General features: G+C 38.6%; 1 protein-coding gene across 1 annotated transcript in view; it reads left to right on the top strand.

Annotated features, from left to right (window-relative positions):
• Positions 1-24825, top strand: part of LOC124613475 (dynein axonemal heavy chain 6-like) — a 984594-nt gene that overhangs the window by 493214 nt on the left and 466555 nt on the right. Inside the window, exons 95-97 of the mRNA XM_047142181.1 lie at positions 21358-21581; positions 22728-22983; positions 23256-23446. Of these exons, the coding sequence (XP_046998137.1) occupies positions 21358-21581; positions 22728-22983; positions 23256-23446 (671 nt within the window). The remainder of the gene's footprint in view (positions 1-21357; positions 21582-22727; positions 22984-23255; positions 23447-24825) is intronic.

The following is a 24825-nucleotide window of genomic DNA, read 5'->3' as shown; positions in this document are numbered from 1 at the left end:
AAGGATAATATCATTGCAGAGAAGTTATTAACTGATTGTAAGTTATACACAGATGTAGTAGAAAAGGCTATTCAGAAAAAAGAAAGTCAATTGTGAACAAGGTAAACATTAACCTACAAGCAGCAAAAAATATGATCTGCAATTTTTTAGAAGAAAATATTACCGGATCTCGAAATATGCATGTAAATAATACACAGGCTACAGTGAAAAAACCACAACCTGTTGGTATTTATCCACAGATTGTCACGAGTCCCACAGCAGGTACCAGTGACAGTTGTAGAATGCCAAATGTAAACATACCCACAACTCCAATACCTGACCAATTACCAGCCGGAATTACAGGTAACTACAATAACAACATAAATATGACCAAAAGTGACATGTGTCTATCAACTATTTTTGCAGACAAAAGTTTGCTAATACATCAACAGCTTCCTCCATTCACTACTGAAGGTAAAAGAATGAATTCCATAGTATTTATCAGTGCTTTTTGTCATGTATTTCCATGTAGCTGGATGGACTCACAGAAAGTCAGATTTGTTGTGGGATATACGCAAGTTGATGTGCTTTTATGGGCAACTGAAGTGGCCGAATGTTGCAGCACTTATGTCCTGTTTGAACGAGCTTTCCTTGACAAATACTAGTCTGAGGCAGTGCAAGAAAGACTCAGATCCGAGGTTTTCAACCCTGCACCATTCAATGGCAAATATGGTAGTCTATGTGGATACTTTGGAAAACACCTGAACAAGACACACTACTGAACGAACCTAATATCACAGGTAGATGTGTTAAAAATTTTGAGAAGTCATTTATGATTGCACATTAGAGAAAATTTGTCACAATGCTAGAGCACAACACTGAATATTTTCTGTCAGTGCTTGATTCTATCAACTTAATCTGTGACAAAAGATCTGTATCCAATAGAGCAACAGAAAATCAGGCTCAACAACAACATAGTCATGTAAATCAGTCAGTAAAATGTGATCTAAACACACAGCAAGGATGGTAAACACAACAGCAAAGTTATGTACCAAGAGGTAACAAGTACGGTAACAGGAACAGAAAAACAACCCGATTCAAAAGAAATTTTCAAAACAACAGGGGTAATTTCAATGCACAAGCAAATTACAATTCACCATCACAAGGCCCTATGCTGAACATGAATACAGTCAGTTGCAGCAGTCGCCAACGCGTGGCAACAATGCCATGCCTTATGCTGTACCACAGCTGACCTTTGGACAGTGGCATAACTGCACAGCAGCTAACGACACAAATTGGCGAAGTACATACACAGTGCGACTCACTGAAATTACTCCAAGTAATGAACTAAGTCACACTTCGCCAGTGGAAAACACCAGCCAGTCGTAGTTAAGCCCCAGGCTATTGACCTCTCACAGAGTGGGGGCAAGGCAGAACTACAAACATGTTTTATAAGGTTTCACAAACAAGGTGACTTCAAGGATGATTCGTATCAGCATGAGTTAGATGCAATATGTATTATCCCGGAAGAACTGGTACAAACAATCATTAAGGTGAAAATATTTAACATTGACACACAGTTAATTTAAGATACAGCTTCAACTACCAACCTAGTGTCAAATGCAGTTTTTGAGAATTGAAGAAGAGAGACAAATTCCCAACATTTCCTGTCCAAAATTGCAAGGTGAAAACTGCTACAGGCAGTAAGACTAAATTGTTAAAACATCAGACACTTACTCAATAACAAATTGAACATTTTACAGTGAAGTTCAACTTTCTTATAATTGACAAACTTATAGTTAACTAGCTATACCCAGTGAACTTTGTTCTACCTCTGAAAATCTTTGTATATTATTGCTGACCCAGCAAATGTTGTTTTGCCATATAAATTATCTCTAGTCTATAAGAATAATGTATATGTGTAACACAATACATACCTGCTGAACTTTGTTCCACTTCTGAAAATCTTTTTATGTTATAGCTGACCCGGCAAACGTTGTTTTGCCACATAAATTATCTCTAGTCTATAAGAATAATGTATGTGTGTAATACAATGTATGCGTGTAACACAATAGCCGTTGTTGGCAGGAGCTTGTGACACAAACAATAATAATGGCCAAGAACTGTGTAGGGAGTGAGAAAAGGCTTAGGGGGAAGTCCAGCAGTATTGGTCACTATTAGTTCTAGCGCACTATTAGTTCTAGTGCACATGCATCGATTTTTATCGTACATAAAAATACTGTACGATTAAATTCTTTTAGAGGAACAAAGGAGGGCATAGGACCTCCTTTGTTCCACTAAATGAATTTGATCGTACGATATATTTCCGTACGATAAAAATCGATGCATATGCGAAAGGCCTAAATGTCGGTTTGGCAAATGACGCATGCTACCTAGTTAAACTTCTCGGTCTAGCTACATCAGTTCGAAGAGGGATATTCGAGTCGTTGCTTTTGGTACATTTTCTTCAATTACCTATCTATCGAATAGCGAAAGACTATCACCAGTAGATACCTGGCAAGAATAACCGATCAAGTGATAATTGATCAGTTATTGACCGAGGTTGTAAATAATTAAATGACTAAAATCGCTATTAAAAAATAGGGGTTGATGGTAGAAGGGTGAAAATTTAGGGTTGTGTGTATTTTTTATTGCCGCATCATAAAAGAATAAAAATAAAATTTCTGTCCAAAAAATAAGAAAAAATTTTGGGTTGGATCACCCTTATCACTTAGGGGTATGAAAAATAGATTACGACTAATTCTTAGACCAACCGAATATACATGTAAAATTTCATCAGAATAGATTAAGCCATTTCGGAGGAGTATGGCAACTAACATTGTGACACGAGAATTGTATATATAAGGAAGGACTGTCTTATTGACATGGATGCATTTACACCATACTAAACACAGATTGACATAGGTAATGGTAAATGCCACTTTTATATAAAGGATCAGATTTTTTCTATTTTAATCAAAACACCTGATGAAAGTAACAAAAACAAACCAGAGTCAAATGTAGTAGCACAATACTCCTTTCCAGCTGTATATTTCCCAAAAAAATTTGATACTGAATAAGAAGTAAACACTGAGGTTATTTACGAAATGGTTGAGCAGAAACTAAGTGAATCACAGGTACTAAATGATATGCAATGACAAGAATTTTCTAATTTGCTATTTAAGTATGCCAATGTTTCCATTTAGAAGCCAGGGTAATCAAAGACTATGAATATAAATTTCAAGTCTATCCACATGAGACATTTGGTGTAACGTCATATCCTATTCCATGGGCAAAATGAGAGGCAGTAAGGGAAGAGATCAATCATACGATTAAATGGAAAAATACACAACCTTTATTTTCACCATATTGTAGTCCAATATTACCAGTAACCAAACCAGATGGTTCTGTAAGATTAGTTCGTGTTGCTAGAGGTATCAATAAGATTATAGTACCAGTACACAAAAGACCAGACAACTTGGACAAACAGGTTCTAAAGTTTTACAGTAAAAAATATTTCAGTATACTTGATCTGAAGATGTCCTACTGACAAATAAAGCTCCTCGAAGAAAGTTGAAAATATACAGCATTTATATGTGGTGGCAAAAGTTATAAATTCTATCTTCTGCCTTTTGGACTGAATATTAGTGCAGGAGTGTTTATATCTACACTGGACAAGGTTTTAGGACCAGAATTGCTTAGCAGAGTCACTGTTTGCGTAGACCACATGTTAATAGCTACACCCACTTGCTTAGTACATATCAGGCTCATTGAACAGGTGCTTCAATGATTTACAGATTATGGAGTAACAGCCAATTTAAAAATGTCTAGTTTTGGCAAGGAGAAAGTCAGATTTTTAGGACATGTTGTGTCAGAACAAGGTATATTACCTGATCCAAAAAAACTTGATGCCATACACAACTGTCCAGCTCCAAGGAATAAAGAACAACTAAAAGCCTTTTTAGGACTAGCTTTTTCTTTTTGTAAGTTTGTACCACAACAACTGTTGAACAGTGATGCATTGTTCAACTTGTTATGAAAAAATAGGCTTCGGTTATGGGATGATAAGTGTCAGGAGGACATCAATAACATTAAGCAGATATGGGCTGATAAGTGACAAGAGGACTTTACTAATATTAAGCAGGTATTAGTCAATGCAAACATTCTTAGCCACCCTGATATGTCCAAGGATTTTTGTCTATGCACAGATGCCTCATCCCAAAAGCTGGGGGCATACTTGTTCCAGATGTGAGAGGAAGAAGGTAAGGAAGTTCCCAAGGTCATCATTTTTTCTAGTCACCTGTTATCAGAAGCAGGAAGATATTACTCTATGTCAGAATTGAAAAGTTTAGTTGTAATATGGGCATTTAAAAAGTTCGAATATTTTTGCGGGGCAAGAATACCAAAGTTTACTGTGACCATTAGTCACTTTCATTTCTTTTAACTTGTAAACTATTGCATCATAGATTAGCTAGGTGATGTCTGTATTTACAAGAATTCAATTTCGAGATCATTTATATTAAAGGTACTCAGAATGTTATTGTGATTGCCTTGTCCAGCTTACCATAAGGTTTAGAGGAATTTGGTGAATTAACAGAGCAGGATGCAGAACTCAGAATGCTATTAATGCAAGGTACAGCACAACAGTTTGATTACCATAAGTTTTGAAGCAAATGAAAATTATACAACAGCAACATCACAGATGGAGTAAAGTCATGCAAAACCTTAAAGAAGATGAAGGTGGAAAGGTAAGTAAATGGTATCAGGAGTACAAGGGCATTTTGTTTCATAGGAAACATGAAAAATCTTATCAATGGTGTATGTGTGTGTGTGTGTGTGTGTGTGTGTGTGTGTGTGTGTGTGTGTATTCCTGAAGATTATATCACCAAATTTACAAGACACACGCATGAAATTTGGGGACATTAAGGAGTAGGCAAATGTACTGCAAAAATTGCAACACTTTGTTATTTTCCAAATTTGAGAAGGCGAGTCCTACAGGTATTAAGAAAGTGTGCGATATGTCAAAGGTCAAAACAGTTCAGTGTGTCAAAGTATACTGAGCTACACCCAATACTCACAAAAAACCATCTAGATATAGTATCCTGGACATAGCTGGTCCATATCCAAGTAGTAAAGGAGGAGTAAGATATGTAGTAGCACTGTACAATATTTTCTTGAAGCATATCAAAATGTATGCCATTAAAAATGCAGCAGCCATAAATACCAGAAAAAGAACTGAGGGAGACTGTTTGAGAAGAGTAGATAAATCAAAGGTACTGCTAACTGATAATGCTTCAAATTTCGTTGGGCAAAAGTGGAGACAATTTATGACCTCACAGGGCATAAAGCACATATTAGTAAACCTTTTTCACCCAGAAGCAAGTCCAGTAGAACGAGTCTTTAAAGAATTTAACTGGTTTATTAGGAAATACACCCCTCAAAACACACCCAATGGGTAGAATATGTAACTCCCTTCGTGCAAGTTGTCAATAACCTTCCACATTCTTCAACAGGTTTCACACCTAATGAACTGAAGCTCTGGACAAAACAAACGAATGAGTAAGAGTCACCCATATCAAAGGTACCCACAAGAGAAATGACACTACAAGACAAAATCAAACAAGCCATGTTTACACTAAAAAACAGGGTCGAGTATAGAAAGAAAATTTATAATAAGACACTGAAACGTGTTGCACAATTTTTTGAAGTGCAACGAGTCCACAGATGCATCCTAAATTGCCAAAAACTGACAAACTAAATAAGAAGTGGCAATTACTCTATTGAGGATTATATGTAATTTCCAAAATACCATACCCTGGGACATACAGGTTAGATTATGAGAAAACAGGAAGAGACAAAGATCTCCACCCCCACAAAGACATAAAAGCTTTTATAGAATGATGAAGCTGGGTAGCATTTTTTCTTTCTATCACTAGATAATTGCACATGGTGTACCTATCTCTTAAGTGTAATTTTTCTTCTGGAGAGTATTTTAAGATACAGTAATGTGTATAGGCATAAGTAATTCTTCCGATTTTTACACACGGGCATAAAATTTAACAGCAATGAGAAGTAACACACTGTTTATGCAAAGCAGAAGTATAAACGAAATTAGCTTATGGCTCAGCTGCCAGCACTCAACAATACACACTGATGTCAGTAGTAGGAGAGGAGGTATTGACCAGTATGCTTGACAGAAAGGCTGACAGAAGGCGCAACCAAAATAGGAATGCAATATGTACCTAACCTAAATACAAGGTAAAAGGAAATACTACACAGTTACATCTACTATCTAAGAACTGAGGAATCTATTGATATATGTACACAGAGACTTAATTGAATACTAAGCTATATACAACATATTCGCAGACAAAAGGAAGCATCATGAAAAACTATACAAGAAACTATACTCCGCTATCGGGTGGAGAGATGCAGGGTCCCCCTGAATAGGTCAGGAGTGCACTACACGCTGGAAGCGGCTACAAGGGTAGCGGAGTACGTGTGGAGTGCACTTCTGGGTTTTTTAGGTTAGAGAATTCCCTCCCTAGGCCCAACAAGCAGCCTCCTGAGACGCGGCAAGGTAGAAGTAGGCAAAATGCAACAGGGAATAACAATATTAATGTGCTAATAGTAAACTGCAGGAGCGTCTATAGAAAGGTCCCAGAACTGCTATCATTAATAAACGGCCACAATGCCCACATAATACTAGGGGCAGAAAGTTGGCTGAAACCAGACGTAAACAGTAATGAAATCCTAAACTCAGGTTGGAATGTATACTGCAGAGACAGGCTGGACAGTAAAGGGGGAGGTGTGTTTATAGCGATAAGAAGTGCAATAGTATAAGGAAATTGACGGAGATCCGAAATGTGAAATAATTTGGGTGAAGGTCACGGTTAAAGCAGGTTCAGACATGGTAATTGGATGTCTCTATAGGCTCCCTGGCTCAGCAGCTGTTGTGGCTGAGCACCTGAAGGACAATTTGGAAAATATTTCGAGTAGATTTCCCCACCAGGTTATAGTTCTGGGTGGAGATTTTAATTTGCTGGATATAGACTGGGAGACTCAAACGTTCATAATGGGTGTCAGGGACAAAGAATCCAGTGAAATTTTTTTAAGTGCTTTATCTGAAAACTACCTTGAGCAGTTAAACAGAAAACCGACTCGTGGTGATGACATACTAGACCTTCTGGTGACAAACAGGCCCGAACTATTTGAAACAGTTAACGCAAAACAGGGAATCAGCGATCATAAAGCGGTTACTGCATTGATGATTTCAGCCGTAAATAAACCTATTAAAAAAGGTAGGAAGATTTTTCTGTTTAGCAAAAATGACAAAAAGCAGATTACAGAGTACCTGACAGCACAACATGAAAGTTTTGTCTCAAGTACAGATAGTGTTGAGGATCAGTGGACAAACTTCAAAACCATCGTACAATATGCGTTAGATGAGTATGTGGCAAGCAAGATCGTAAGAGATGGAAAAGAGCCACCGTGGTACAACAACTGAGTTAGAAAACTGCTGCGGAAGCAAAGGGAACTTCACAGCAAACATAAACATAGCCAAAGCCTTGCAGACAAACAAAAATTACGCGAAGCGAAATTTAGTGTGAGGAGGGCTATGCAAGAGGCGTTCAATGAATTCGAAAGTAAAGTTCTATGTACTGACTTGGCAGAAAATCCTAAGAAATTTTGGTCTTATGTCAAAGAGGTAGGTGGATCAAAACAAAATGTCCAGACACTCTGTGACCAAAATGGTACTGAAACAGAGGATGACAGACTAAAGGCCAAAATACTAAATGTCTTTTTCCAAAGCTGTTTCACAGAGGAAGACTGCACTGTAGTTCCTTCTCTAGATAGTCGCACAAATGACAAAATGGTAGATATCGAAATAGATGACAGAGGGATAGAGAAACAATTAAAATCGCTCAAAAGAGGAAAGGCCGCTGGACCTGATGGGATACCAGATCGATTTTACACATAGTACGCAAAGGAACTAGCCCCCCTTCTTGCAGCGGTGTACCGTAGGCCTCTAGAAGAGCGTAGCGTTCTAAAGGATTGGAAAATGGCACAGGTCATCTCTGTTTTCAAGAAGGGACGTCGAACAGATGTGCAGAACTATATACCTATATCTCTAACTTCGATCAGTTGTAGAATTTTGGAACACGTATTATGTTCGAGTATAATGACTTTTCTGGAGACTAGAAATCTACTCTGTAGGAATCAGCATGGGTTTCGAAAAAGACGGTCGTGTGAAACCCACCTCCACTATTCGTCCACGAGACTCAGAGGGCCATAGACACGGGTTCACAGGTAGATGCCGTGTTTCTTGACTTCCGCAAGGCATTCGATACAGTTCCCCACAGTCGTTTAATGAACAAAGTAAGATCATATGGACTATCAGACCAATTGTGTGATTGGATTGAAGAGTTCCTAGATAACATAACACAGCATGTCATTCTCAATGGAGAGAAGTCTTCCGAAGTAAGAGTGATTTCAGGTGTGCTGCAGGGGAGTGTCGGAGGACCGTTGCTATTCATAATATACATAAATGACCTTGTGGATGACATCGGAAGTTCACTGAGGCTTTTTGCGGATGATGCTGTGGTATATCGAGAGGTTGTAACAATGGAAAATTGTACTGAAATGGAGGAGGATCTGCAGCGAATTGACGCATGGTGCAGGGAATCGCAACTGAATCTCAATGTAGACAAGTGTAATGTGCTGCGAATACATAAAAAGATAGAAACCTTATCATTTAGCTACAAAATAGCAGGTCAGTAACTGGAAGCAGTTAATTCCATAAATTATCTGGGAGTACGCATTAGGAGTGATTTAAAATGGAATGATCATATAAAGTTGATCGTTGGTAAAGCAGATGCCAGACTGAGATTCATTGGAAGATTCCTAAGGAAATGCAATCCGAAAACAAAGGAAGTAGGTTACAGTACACTTGTTCGCCCACTCCTTGAATACTGCTCAGCAGTGTGGGATCCGTATCAGATAGGGTTGATAGAAGAAATAGAGAAGTTCCAACGGAGAGCAGCGCGCTTCGTTACAGGATCATTTAGTAATCGTGAAAGCATTACGGAGATGATAGATAAACTCCAGTGGAAGACTCTGCAGGAGAGACACTTAGTAGCTCGGTACGGGCTTTTGTTGAAGTTTCGAGAACATACCTTCACCGAAGAGTCAAGCGGTATATTGCTCCCTCCTATGTATATCTCGCGAAGAGACCATGAGGATGAAATCAGAGAGATTAGAGCCCACACAGAAGCATACTGACAGTCCTTCTTTCCATGAACAATACGTGACTGGAATAGAAGGGAGAACCGATAGAGGTACTCAAGGTACCCTCCGCCACACACCGTCAGGTGGCTTGCGGAATATGAATGTAGATGTAGATGTATATGTAAGGTAAGGACTAAAGGCAAAATACTTTGAGAGATGTCAAATAATTTTCTTTGCAGAGTAAATGCTCGTGATGGGTAAGAGAATAAATGAATGTCTATGAATTTAAACAAAGTAAGGGAATATCTGCAGATGTATACAATGACCAAATGTATCAGTGGCCACCGAGCTATGTAATGCGATTAGTTATAAGTTAGATTTAAGTTTTTTCTTTGAGCAACCAGTGCATCATCAGGGCGCAGAAGAAGAGAGGTACGTCGAGAGTAGCAGGTACCAAATGACAAAACGGGCCACATCTCAAGTAAACAATTTAGTTATAAGGATATTTATACAAAGGTCATAAGGCAAATGAAAAGTGAAATATGCATTGTTGCAGTGTGTCCCCATGACAATTATCAGTACTTATTCACTGTAGAGTACACAAACATTTAAGCATGAGATTTTACAAAAGCCAATTAATTTTTATCGTGTTACACAAAAGCTTGAATAATGACGTTTCCAGGTATTCAAGAAAGATAAGTCTAGGATGGTTAAAGTGTCACATTTCACACCAAGCTACACATCATTTAAAGTAAACAGCTCTGGCACATGAAGAAACAACATGATACTATGTGAATGATTAGTCAATACATATTACGAGGTGCTATCCAAAATTTTCGCAACTTGTGCTGCCATCTCTTGAAATCCTTACCATTGGACTAATGGTCACCATCAACCTTCCCATCTGCATATGCACACTGGTCCCAGCGTTTCTGCCACTGGTCAATCATTTTCTGGAAGCCCTGTTCTTTGAGGGTGTTTCTCACTGCCAGCAATGCTTCTTGAATCCTCTCTAGAGTATCGAACCAATGGCCTTTCAACATGAGTTTCAGTGTTGGGAATAGCACCAAGTCGCAAGGTGCCAAATCTGGTGATTATGGTGGGTAGGTAGCGACCAACATGTTGTTTTTTGCCAAAAAGTTCCTGGTTAGCAAGGACGTGTGACAGGGCGTGTTGTCGTGATGCAGCAGCCAGTTCCCTTGATGCCAAAGTTCGGGCCATCATCACCACACATTTTCATGGAGCCATCGCAAAAGTCACAGTAGTATGTGGAATTCACTGTTTGGCTGGGTGGGAAGAATTCCCGTGGTATCAAAGAAAACAATGATCATGCTCTTCCTTTGCTCTTCACCTGTCTCGCTTTTTTGGGTCTTGGAGAGCCCAGGCTCTTCCATTAGGATGATTGTTGCCTTGTCTCTGGGTCATAATTGTAAATCCAGCTCTCGTCACCAGTGATAACCCGTGACAAGAAGGTTGGATCATCAGATAGGGTCTGAAGAAGGTCCGTGTGCCTTCTACCATAAAATCGCCACACACCAAACACATAGTATTATGGAAATCACTGTGGACATGCAACACGTCCTCCCAGCTGAATGCCACTCCACACACTGACTCATCAGATATGCAGCTCTTGCCACCTAGTGGTGCATAGATCTACTACTTCTACTTTCCAGATGGCAGCACTAGTCCCAAAAATTTTGGATTCCACCTCATATTTCCACAAAATCAAAGTCCTTTAGTAGCTACTCCATGATTGTACGAGTAACATTTCCTCTTAAATCCTTGAATCAGTAGATGAGTATTACCCTTCTTCCCTCCCAAACAAAGGAGGCAGCACCAAGCATAGTTAGGCCAGCAATGCACAATGTCTTAGTCCTATTTCCAATGTTTTTCTCCCTCCTCTACCTAAGAAAGAAACGAGCTCCCATAAGTGATAAAAGGCTATCTGTAAAATAAAACATAAATGAAACATATGCTTGTATTGTATCATGGTATGAGTATGTAATTAATTCATATATGTGATGTGAATGAAAATAAGTTGAAGCTTGCAAGCAGACTGTAGTAACAGAACCCAGTTACTGAACAATTTATGATGTTTTAAAACTTCAGAAATTTATGTTCATATTAAAGCAATGGATGGAATGTCAGCCATAGGTATAAGCTATCATGTTATGTTTATTGTTGTAACTCAATACTTGTATGAATTTTCATTGGAAACCAAACTCTATATGAAGAAATGAACTTTAAAGACAAGCAGTTTATACAATTTCTGGATGGCTATATGTGTCTTTCAACAAGTGGATGGTCGAGTGTGGTGACAAAAACAAGCGTGTGCAACGAAATAATTTCTGAGTATCGTGGCTCACAACACTTGACACTTTAACAAGCTGTTCAAGCAAGTATTCACCTCATCGACAGATGCTGTTGGTCAGGGTTTACTCCGCTGAAAATGTGAGTATGACAGGTAATAATGATGCCCGGGCCGTAAAAATGGAGATCTTCAGCCACAGCGTTGGATTTTGAACAATAATTATACAACCACTGCAACCAATATGAAGTCAAATGACATGGCAATTCATCAATACGTGACACTCAGGTGAAAGTGTGACATTCAATGTGAAATCAACACTAAGAAAATGAGTGCATGCACATGTGATCAACACTAAGAAAATGAGTGCATGCACATGTGATGGTAGCATCTAGAATGTTGACCATTAGCGTCTAGCTCTTAGCCACCAAATCAGCCAGTGCCCCAGCAGTGAGAATGAAGCAAACTGAACGTTATTGTTAGCACGCTAAATTCAAATAAGTAATAGACTATAATATTAATGATATGAATATAATAGAGGGAAACATTCCATGTGGGAAAAATATATCTAAAAACAAAGATGATGTGACTTACCAAACGAAAGTGCTGGCAGGTTGATAGACACACAAACAAACACAAACATACACACAAAATTCTAGCTTTCACAACCAACGGTTGCTTCATCAGGAATGGAATGACTCCTTACCCTCTCCTTCCCTCTTTCCTGATGAAGCAACCATTGGTTGCGAAAGCTAGAATTTTATGTGTATGTTTGTGTTTGTTTGTGTGTCTATCAACCTGCCAGCGCTTTCGTTTGGTAAGTCACGTCTTCTTTGTTTTTAGACTATAATATTATGTATACAATCTTTTAATTTGTTGTAGAATTCTAACATACATAGGATAAGCTTACATATCCATTCCTTTAAATCAAAAAGAAGTCGACAATAAAGGGCATCGACCCTTATCGGGGAGGGGGGGAAGAGAAACCTCTGTATGTCTCCATACCATGTCAGCGTAAAGTGTGGAGTCAATTGTGTAGATACATGATGAAAGACCCCCAGGATATTGTACAGTTAATATTTATTAAAAAACAGAAGAGTTGGCAAAGACATTAATTATGAATGCGTGTAAGGTGCAGACAAATGGAAAACACTCATTCAATTATTTCTACAGTTTTTTGTTTTCACACACGCTCTCTCTTGTATGTAGAAGAATGATGGAGATTTGCGATTTTAAACATGAAGTATTATGAGTTTTATGTATTATATGAATAATTATGGCCAAGATAGACACAAAGCCCACGCCTACTACAGTAGTACAACTTTATATGCCAACTAGCTCTGCAGATGATGAAGAAATTGATGAAATGTATGACGAGATAAAAGAAACTATTCAGGTAGTGAAGGGAGACAAAAATTTAATAGTCATGGGTGACTGGAATCCAAGAGTAGGAAAAGGGAGAGAAGGAAACATAGTAGGTGAATATGGATTGGGGGTAAGAAATGAAAGAGGAAGCTGTTTGGTAGAATTTTGCACAGAGCATAACTTAATCATGGCTAACACTTGTTTCAAGAATCATTAAAGAAGGTTGTATACATGGAAGAATCCTGGAGATACTAGAAGGTAACAGATTATATAATGGTAAGACAGAGATTTAGGAACCAGGATTTAAATTGTAAGAGATTTCCAGGGGCAGATATGGACTCTGACCACAATCTATTGGTTATGAACTGTAGATTAAAACTGAAGAAACTGCAAAAAGGTGGGAATTTAAGGAGATGAGATCTGGATAAACTGAGAGAACCAGAGGTTGTACAGAGTTTCAGGGAGAGCATTAGGGAATAGTTGACAGGAATGAGGGAAAGAAATACAGTAGAAGGAGTATGGGTAGCTTTGAGGGATCAAGTAGTGCAGGCAGCAGAGGATCAAGTAGGTAAAAAGACGAGGGCTAGTAGAAATCCTTGGGTAACAGAAGAAATACTGAATTTAATTGATGAAAGGAGAAAATACAAGGGCCGTTCAGAAAGTAACCTCCGGTTGATTTAAAAAAATACACCAAGTTACAAAAAAAAATTTTTTAAAATATACAACTTACAACTACATCTTTGCACTATTTTTCTACATAGTCTCCATAGCGATTGAGGCACTTATCGTATCTCTTCACAAACTTTGAAATTCCTTCTGCATAAAAATCACCCGCTTGTGCCTGGAGCCAGCCTGTGACCGCATCTTTGAGCTCTTCGTCGTCATCAAACCGCTGTGACCCGAGCCATTTCTTCAAATGCATGAAGAGGTGATAATCACTTGGCGCCAGGTCTGGGCTGTAAGGTGGATGGTTGATAACGTCCCACTTGAAGGACTCAAGAAGGGCCATTGGTCTGCGAGCAGAGTGAGGACGGGCGTTATCGTGCAAAAAAACGATACCGGAAGTCAGCATACCACGGCGTTTGTTCTGTATAGCCCGTCGTAACTTTTTTATTGTTTCACAGTACACGTCTTGATTAATGGTCGTACCACGTTCCATGAATTCAACCAACAATACCCCTTTGGCATCCCAAAACACCGTTGCCATCAGTTTTCTGGCAGAAAAATCTTGCGAGGCTTTTCTTGGTTTGGTAGGCGAATTTGAATGTGCCCTCATCTTTGATTGTTCTTTTGTCTCAGGGTTCACGTACTTAATCCAGGTTTTGTCACCGGTCACGGTTCTGTTTAACAATGGTTCTCCTTCGTCCTCATAACGTGACAGAAAGTCTAATGCAGAGGCCATTCTTTGAGTTTTGTGGTGGTCGGTAAGAATTTTGGGCACCCATTGTGCACAGAACTTACGGTAACCCAATCTTGCTGTCACTATCTCGTACAAGAGAGTCTTAGAAATCTGTGGAAAACCAGTAGACAACTCCGACATTGAGAAACGTCGATTTTCACGAACTTTTGCATCAACTGTCTGAACGAGTTCGTCAGTCACCAATGATGGTCTACCACTCCTCTCTTCATCATGAACGTTTTCTCGTTCACTTTTAAATAAACGTACCCATTCACGGACAACTCCTTCACTCATAACTCTTGGTCTGTACACGGCACAAAGCTCACGATGAATAGCTGCTGCAGAATATCCTTTGGCTGTAAAAAACCTTATGACAGCACGCACTTCACATTTGGCGGGGTTTTCTATTGCAGCACACATTTCAAACTGCCACAAAAACTAAACTAGCGCAGGTACAACGTTCACTCGACCACGGCTTGATGCCGACTGACCTGTTGAGTGCGTGAACGCACAGATGGCGTCGCTACTCCCCCCACAACCCGCACTGTGACCAATCGGAGGTTACTTTCTGAACCGCCCTCGTATAAAAATGCAGTAAATGAAGCAGGCAAAAAGGAATACAAATGTCTCAAAAATGAGATCGATAGGAAGTGCAAAATGGCTAAGCAGGGATGGCTAGAGGACAAATGTAAGGATGTAGAGGCTTATCTCACTAGGGGTAAGATAGATACTGCGTACAGGAAAATTAAAGAGACCTTTGGAGAAAAGAGAACCACTTGTACGAATATCAAGAGCTGCTGATGGAAACTCAGTTCTAAGCAAAGAGGGGAAAGCAGAAAGGTGTAAGGAGTATATAGAGGGTCTATACAGGGGCGATGTACTTGAGGACAATATTATGGAAATGGAAGAGAATGTAGATGAAGATGAAATGGGAGATACGATACTGCATGAAAAGTTTGACAGAACACTGAAAGACCTGACTCAAAACAAGGCCCTGGGAGTAGACAACATTCCATTAGAACTACTGACGGCCTTGAGAGAGCCAGTCCTGACAAAACTCTACCATCTGGTGAGCAAGATGTATGGGACAGGCGAAATACCCTCGGACTTCAAGAAGAATATAATTCCAATCCCAAAGAAAGCAGGTGTTGACAGATGTGAAAATTACCGAACTATCAGTTTAATAAGTCACAGCTGCAAAATACTAATGCAAATTCTTTACCAACGAATGGAAAAACTGGTAGAAGCCGACCTCGGGGAAGATCGGTTTGGATTCCATAGAAATAGTGGAACATGTGAGGCAATACTGACCCTACGACTTATCTTAGAAGAAAGATTAATGAAGGGCAAACCTACGTTCCTAGCATTTGTAGACTTAGAGAAAGCTTTTCACAATGTTGATTGGAATACTCTCTTTCAAATTCTGAAAGTGGCAGGGGTAAAATACAGGGAGCGAAAGGCTATTTGCAATTTGTACAGAAACCAGATGGCAGTTATAAGAGTCAATGGGCACGAAAGAGAAGCAGTGGTTTGGAAGGGAGTGCGACAGGGTTGTAGCCTCTCCCCAATGTTATTCAATCTGTATATTGAGCAAGCAGTAAAGGAAACAAAAGAAAAATTCGGAGTAGGTATTAAAATTTGAGGTTCGCCAATGACGTTGTAATTCTGTCAGAGACAACAAAGGACTTGGAAGAGCAGTTGAACAGAATGGACAGTGTCTTGAAAGGACGGTACAAGATTAACATCAACAAAAGCAAAACGAAGATAATGGAATGTAGTCGAATTATGTCAGGTGATGCTGAGGGAATTAGATTAGGAAATGAGACACTTAAAGTAGTAAAGGAGTTTTGCTATTTGGGGAGCAAAATAACTGATGATGGTCGAAGTAGAGAAGATATAAAATGTAGACTGGCAATGGCAAGGAAAGCATTTCTGAATAACATCAGGTATAGATTTAAGTGTCAGGAAGTCGTTTCTGAAAGTATTTGTATGGAGTGTAGCCATGTATGGAAGTGAAACATGGACGATAAATAGTTTGAACAAGAAGAGAATAGAAGCTTTAGAAATGTGGTGCTACAGAAGAATACTGAAGATTAGATGGGTAGATCACATAACTAATGAGGAGGTATTGAATATAATTGGGGAGGAGAGGAGTTTGTAGCACAACTTGAGAAGAAGGGGGGACCGGTTGGTAGGACATGTTCTGAAGCATCAAGGGATCACAAATTTAGCATTGGAGGCCATAGTGGAGGGTAAAAATCATAGAGGGAGACCTAGAGATGAATACACTAAGCAGATTCAGAAGGATGTAGGTTGCAGTAAGTACTGGGAGAGGAAGAAGCTTGCCTAGGATAGGGTAGCATGGAGAGCTTTATCAAACCAGTCTCAGGACTGAAGACCACAACAACAACATGAATAATAGTATATTGAAAAACAGTGTCAAGTATTTTTTTTATTTATTGAAGTGAAATGAAGACCCTATAAGGAGGATATTCTTGATTATGACAAGCACTGAGGTTCTTGGAGTCCGGTGCCTGCAACTACAATTGAAATGTAAGTGAAGTCCAATAGCCAAGGAAAATTCAAATAAGCACAGCACATTTTTGATAATGCAGTTGTATTATATCCTACAAAAATGTGTCTTCATGTACATGTCAATAATATTTAGTAATAATATTTTATTTTTTATTTTTTTATTTTATTTTATTTTTTGTTGTTTTTCATTTCAAGACAAAGGGCCACAAAAGGCACCTGTTATTTGTCAGTTGGGAGTGTTTGCCATAAACTGTGCTTCCACCGGGTTACAAATATGGGACCTCTATCTGTCTGCCCAGCGTGGGTAGCCAACACCATGCCTGTTGCCAGTTGCTGCATTTAATAATGGGTCCAGACTTGCAACATAGTGCAACGTCATTGCCATCCTACTGGGATCATACAACCTTCTGCAGTAGAAATACCATGACCACAGTGTGCCTGTGTCCTGCTGCCTCAGTTTGCCCACACAAACTGGAGATGCCAGCACAGAGCTCTCCTGGGCAGTGCATGCACATCATTTGGCATATGTCATCACCTTCAGGTAAGCACAGAATATTACATGATGAAGAACCTGCACTTGAATGACTGTAGTAGCTGGTTGGAATAATTAAAGGCTTGTTCACATTCATGGAGAAATCAAGTTGAATGAACTGAAAAAGTACTGTGTATATGTCCATCTCTGGTCTATCTGCCACCTCTCCACGTGCCTCCCCTGTCTCCCAAACCATCTATGTATGTTACCACACCTGCAGGAAGATTCAGACCCTCCTCAACAACCCAGAACTGCTCTTGTTTCTCTCAGGTTTCTCTGCACCTGTTCTTGGTTGATTGCATTTTGGCACCCTATATTGAGTGATTCTGCATCATATTTTATGTCAGAATTTACATGGTTTGGAGACCCATGGATCAATGATGACCAAGGAGATACACAGAATGCTGATGGCAGAAGACCTCTAGCAGTGCACATAACAGTAGCAAATCAACCAACAATTTCTTTAAAAGTCTTATGAAGCTTTTCAAATGTGGATTATAGGCAGTAATGTATCGATGTGAGTAGTTTCTTGCAGTGAGAGGTAAAATGTATTATTGACACAGGAGGTTAGCCGGAAAGAAACGGTGACCCATGAAGTATGTCCACAGTATCGCAGAGCTCAGTGAAAAGGGGACCAGTGGCCTATTTGTTTTGATATGGAATGAGGAGTATCCGATTTTGGAGATACTGAGGTTTACTATGAAGTACTGGAGATTTGTTGTGAAGATAAAAGTTAGAACAGTGAATATAATAAAGTATTACGTATGTAAAATGATGTATTGTGAAAATGAAGTCTGAGAATTTTGTTTGTTATAGAGTTCGCCCAGTTAATATGATTAAAAAGATGACAATGGAAACACTACTACCAACCACTTTATTTTGTAGAAACTTTTCATTACAAGTTAGTAAACATATAGATCGATGAAAAGGAATGCCTGGTTTCTTTTTGCTGGAAGTGTGTAATATTGTTTTGTAAATGAAGAATGTATCTTCATCTGATATACTAGAGTTTTTCTGGGTTTTTTTCCTTGTTATTTACTATATGTATGTGATATATATGTTGGAGGAATGTGGGAGATGATAATTTTAGCATGTAAATAATAAGTGAATAGGCTAGCATATTTACACAGACAGGATATCTTTCTTGAACCTCTTTCCTTTCCCGCGATATGAGATGATGTAGCTTCTAATAAGACTAAAACTGACCACAAGTAAAAAGTGTGCAGATGAGAACATACTAGCTCAGTGGTTGAGAGAAAATGTAGATAAGTGCTAGTGAAGTCAGACAAATAATGTATAATATGATACAATGAGTGGAGGAACAAATATAAAGTATAAATGACTGTAAATAAACATGTATGTATTCTGACAAAATTCAAGGGTGAATTTTATTTGCAGAAGGGGGAAGACTGTAACAGGACAAAAATGTAGGAGAACTTGAAGCAGAAGTCAGAGCCCAGAACTGCAATGAGACCACAGCCAGGCAGCAGATACTGGTTATTGAACTGCTTGATCACCCCCTATGTTATTAGACCGTGAGCACCAAAATTAGCCCACAACACAAGAGATGGACATCAGCCACAGCCAGCCATCACCCATGCTTGATCAGCACCCATCAGCAGCAGTAAGACTTCTGTGTTGTCATTCCAGGTGTCATGCCTTGGGACTAGTTTTCAAGAAGCTATTCCAGCTTGACTGACTCCCACATCATTGACACATGCTGTCAATTATGCCAGACCCCAGCTTTGCCGGACCAGCTAGCTACAGCACGATCTGTATGGCAGTGCCATGCATGGCACATACCTTGTGTCAGGTGGGAGTCTTCGCCATAAGGTCTGCCACACGTGGGTTGCAAATGAAAGTCCTCTCCCTGTCTGCCCATTGTGGCATTCAGCACCATGCAGCTTCCAGCCTCTGCTCCTCAGTGTCACTCCAGACTTCAACTCTTGGCAAAACCTTCACTGTGCCACTGGGATGATGTGACCTTCCACAGTAGAGAAGACTTGGTGACCACCCGTGACTACAGTGTGGCCACATCCTGCTGTCCTCACATACTGGAGATACCAGCACAGTGTTCTGTCTCCTGTGCTGTGAATGCATGCTGCTTGCCATATGTCATTGCCTGCAGCTCTGCATGGAATATTATGTGCACTAGCAGGATGGAATAATTAAAGACTTGTTCATGTTCAAGGAGGAATCATGTTGAATGACAGAATAAAGGACTGTGTATATGTCCACCACTGGTCTGCCTGCTGTTTCTGCACATGCCTCCCCTGTCTCCCTTACTGAGCCCACCCCAAGACAAACTAGAACTGCTCATGTTGCAAATAGGTTTCTCTACAGCTGTCCTTGGTCCACTGCAAAGCTAACTCAAATGAAAAGGAACAACAATCAAAACTAAATCCTTATGAAATGAAAAAAATTAAATATATTAATTAATGTCCATTAACAGAAAACATAGCTGAATTAGCCATCACCTAATATTGCACCAGCAGTAGTAGTACAAATAATAGTGTCAACAATGTTTGACCCTACAAACAGTCTAGGATATGTTCAGTATTATCTCCAGCTACTCTGTGGGGCATTGTCAAGTGGGACAAATTATACCTTAGCTTGACCACTCATATTCCCTTTTCCCTCTGACAATATCTGTTCTGCATCCAATTATATATTCTATTGAACATACATCCCTAGTTTTCTTGGCTTTGCTGCAGCCAATAGCCCTTAATATATCTAAAACCTAAATTATATTAAATATTCCATGCCATTTGTAAGGGCTGTAGGACATTTATTCCATTAATGACTTAATTACAATATCCAAGAAAGTCATATCCCACACAACAATACTGCTTTTTTTACATCTTATTCCAGTATTAAAAAGGAGACACAGCTGAGTGACAGCTGATTTGCTCAGATGCTTGGCAAAGAATGTTTTATGCATCCGGGTTCTTTGCTAGACTAGTTTATCTTTAATATTAATGTGTAATAAGAGTGAAATAAATCACATGTGACATTTCTATTCATTGTATAGACTTTTCTCTAGATTGCATCAGCACCGATGTGTTTCTAATTCTTAGTATATACCTCTTCCTTGAGAAAGACTGGTATTTTACACTAAATGCCTGTGAAACAGAGCAATACTAAGACACAAAACAAACTAAGAAAAGCATTTGAATATATTTAACTTTCATCATCTGTGATCTTTGGTCTAATTTGTAATGCTGTAGATGATTTTACCCTCCAGAAACCATTTGTGTCTCAAATCCCATATCTATGTGGCACATCATATGTGGTGCTGACTGAATAGACAACTAGATACGTGAGGAATCTTGAGCACTGACCCACCTGGAGTGGCCATGTATATCATATGTCACTCAGTAATGGTGTACACCCAAGATAAATGTCAGGCAGTACATGACAAGTTTCTTGGATAGTGCCTTGAGAAGTCCTGTCAAGTAATGATTTCAGAAATTCTAATAAACAAATACTGAGAATCAAATTTAAGCAAGGCTTATTTTGTTAATATCTTCAGCCACTTTTCTAGTTGTCAGTTGTGTGTTTCCTTTCTGGCACCCACACAAGTTTCCCATAAGCACTTAATCCCTCAATTTTTTTTAATCTTGACATACTAGGTGGCTGCATTTGACTTGTCAACAGTAAGAAATGCTGAGACATTGAATGTTTTGCAGACTGTTGGTTTCAGCATCAAAAGCAAATATGTATCAAAAGGTTTAGCAGGTTCTTGGAGTCAACTTCAGTTATACATATTATGTTCCAAACGGTACTGCACAGCGTAGTTGCACGTCATGCAGTAACTAAACTATGAGCGTTCCTTGAATGCATGCAGTAACTAAACTATGAGCGTTCCTTAATACTTGACAAAGTTTACTATGAGACTTTTCAAAACATTGTGCAAAAAAATTGAGTCATTACTAGTATGAGTGCTTGAGAAATTACTTTCTATTTTAAAATCAAATACAGTGAACTATATTTTTATTCTCATTTAATTAGGTAATACTGCGTGGCTTTCTTAGTGATTTCACAAACCCAGTGAAAGACTTAGGAGATATTATTGTAAATTCAGCAGTGGAAATATATAATCGAATATCAGAAGACCTCCTGCCCACACCTGCAAAATCCCACTATGTCTTCAATCTACGCGATTTATCAAAGTGTATACAAGGTGTACTGCAAGCAGATGCTGGCACTGTGAGGGAAGCTATTCAGATGATGAGGTAAGCTACATTTCTTTCTTCTATTAAATGCTGTAACTCTGTGCTGTATAGATATAAGCTGTGGTGGTAACAATAGTTTTATGTTTATGACAGAAACATTGAAACATTTTTTTAATATTTGTAGGAGGATATGAATACAAATCAGTAAATGCAAGGAAGGGTTTCATAAAAGCGAGAAAAATAGAAATATTGAATATAAGTTTAAGCATTGGGTAGCCTTTTCTACGAACATTTGTGTATTTCATTATATGGAAGTGAAATGTGGAGTATAAACAGTAGAGACAAGAAGAGAATAAAAAGGTTCTGAACTGAATTAAAAAGAGCTTTGTGAGACAATGTAACTAAATTACATAATAGAGTGAAGTGCAGGAGGTCAAAATTGGAAAGGCTCCCAATCAATCAAGGTCTGACGGATATATGGGGTACAGGAGCTATGTATATATGAAGTGATTTACATCAGTCTTCAGACTGATTGCTATGACAACAGCCTTTCTTGGATTTGTCAATTACACATCTAATAGCGTCATATTTATTGATATTTATAAAGGACTATATGCCATATTATTGTACATTCAAAGTTTTTGTTCATGTTGTTGACGAATGGCTGTATTTTGGATATTGTAAGAATCTAAATGATGGGAGATTTATAAACAGTCTAATCTTCTTAAGAAATTTTTACCCTTTCCTGCTCTACTGTCATTGGCTAGTGCTTTTAACCTTTAAAAGTCATATCTCATTCAAGAATTACTTCTGTCTTCCTCCAGGCAAAGGAGTCACATACTAAACTAATGAATATGTCAGCTCCTATGTATCTCAGTCAGTCTGCTACGACCTGAAAACTACATATTTTTCCTGTCTTTATTTCCATTTTTCAGTCAGTAACGTATGTGTTAGAAGATAAGTATCCACTTACCAAGCACTGATGAAGGAATTGTTGGAGCAGGGCTGAAGACACAGCAAATTTAAAAATAGAGTTGAAGTGGGGAGATCTCAAGAATGTAATCACTGCATTATAATTCCGAAAATGTCTTAATGCAGGCCTGAAATTTTCACCTTTTACTTAACTCACAAAATTAAATGAAAAACTTAGTAACATTCAAACTTACCATCCCATGAATACATAACATGATTCTTCTTTCTGACTAGGTTGTTCTATCATGAATGCCTGCGAGTTTTTCATGACCGTTTAATAAATATTGAAGATAAAAGCTACTTTTATAAATTAATGTATGAGGTATGCAATCGCACCTATGGAGATCCTGTCATTCAGTTGCCTGAAGAGGAAATAATTCTTCACCCACCTGTTCTTCTCTTTGGCGATTTCATGGTTATGGGAGCATCTAAAGAGGACAAAGTATATGAAGAAATAACAGACATTGAGAAGTTCAAGAAAGTAGCTCAGGTATGAATTATTTAAAAAAAAAAGTAATTATTTTTGCTAACAATTGGTCTTTTGAATGGATTCACAGAAGTTCATCATTATATCTGAGCCTTATGATATAACAACAATTTTGAACAATTTCCAGGCTATAGTATTCTTTATTTTCTACTGTAATCCATAAGAAAAAGTAGCTGTTTTAAATGCCTCAGAAAAAGTTCTTGTGGAAATAGAACTTTTATATTAATGATGTTACATGGTTATACAATTGAGTGACAAAACTTGTTTTTATCAAGGACTATTTAGAAGACTACAACTTAACGACACCCAAAGAAATGAAACTAATTTTTTTTATGGATGCTCTGGAACACATAACTCGTCTGGCACGAATTTTAAGAGCAGAAAGAGGAAATGGACTGCTGGTGGGTGTAGGAGGAATGGGTAAGCAAAGCTTGACCCGACTCGCAGCACATCTCTGTGGATACAAGTAAGTTTTCAAAAGCTTTTCTTATGATTTTTTTCTTTATTGGATGCACATGGCTCATTAACAGGTACACAGGTACATAACTACCAAAACTGCTATATTCTATAAACGACAATGAATCAGAATTTCCCCCCTCTTTTTTAGCAGCAATACTCCAACAAAATATTGCTGTTATTGCAGGGGCAGCTCAAGAAGTATTTCTGTTACAACAAAGCAACAGAAATTCTTACTCTTGATAAACAATGCCCCCTCACAAATTTCGGTATATGTTTATCAAGTCCATTGTATTCTAGTTAATCATAATTTTGAAATTTACTCTTAGTCACCATAAGCCATTATGAGACAGATACTGCAATGTTAGTGAAAATTACTATATCAAGACAGACATATTTCACTGATATGAACGTTATATTATAGATTTTGTACCTTGTTGTGCCCAAGTGGTTAGTAATACACAACTGTAAAAGGTCATTTACTTTTATAATACATATGATGTACAGGCCTAACTTGCAATCAGGGCCTGTGACTGTTGCACTAAATCAAAGAGAGCTTGGATATATTCCTGTAGAATCTCCTGCCTCACAGTTTGTTTGTAAGTACAGAAAGAATTTGCTGTCATCATTAGAAGAGCATGATGCACAAATAGGTCAATAGGTAAATACCTAGATGATGTCCTGCAAAAATATGGCATACAGAGTTGGCTGAAGGAGGGACAGTACATTCCCAGCGAAACCTTCCTTATATTACCAGTGCGGTCAAGAGTACATCTTATATCCAGTAGTATGGCAAACATCACATTTTTGCACCTTTATATAATGTCTCTCAGAACCACAGGATGCCAGGTAACGGTTGGTATGATGCAACTGAACTCACGTGTAACCATTACTGTAGGAAAGGTTGAAATGTTATTTGTCCCAAAACACTATGTTCTGCAGGAGAGAATCTGAGCAATAGCATTCAGGCCCCCGTTGTAGTCTGAGGCCAGTGTATTTCCTGTCAATGGAAGCTGGTCCAACAGCATGGATGCTACCACTCCATCTCGCACAAGATGGTGCCAGAACATCAGTTTTGATTGATCAATACTCATTGCTATACTCCAGTAATCAGAAAACATCCTACATGAGATGGCACACATGCTAAGATACTCACACTCAGGTGGACAGTAGTTCAAATATCCATCCAGACATCCAGATAAAAATGATTTTGTGGTTCCCACAAAATGCTTAAAGAAATGCTAGGATAGTTCCTTTGAAAAAAATCACAGGTTATTTCCTTCACTATTCTTACCCAATCTCTAACGTTTCCAACTTAAAGTGTGAGTGAGAATCTGGGTTATTTCAGGTTATTTCCCCAAACCCCCTTTCACTTCTTTACAAGGTTAC

The sequence above is a fragment of the Schistocerca americana genome, chromosome 4 (genome assembly GCF_021461395.2).
Source record: "Schistocerca americana isolate TAMUIC-IGC-003095 chromosome 4, iqSchAmer2.1, whole genome shotgun sequence".
Taxonomy (NCBI): Eukaryota; Metazoa; Arthropoda; class Insecta; order Orthoptera; family Acrididae; genus Schistocerca; species Schistocerca americana.
The sequence above is the reverse complement of the archived record's forward strand: the minus strand, read 5'-3'. Positions and strand labels throughout refer to the sequence as shown.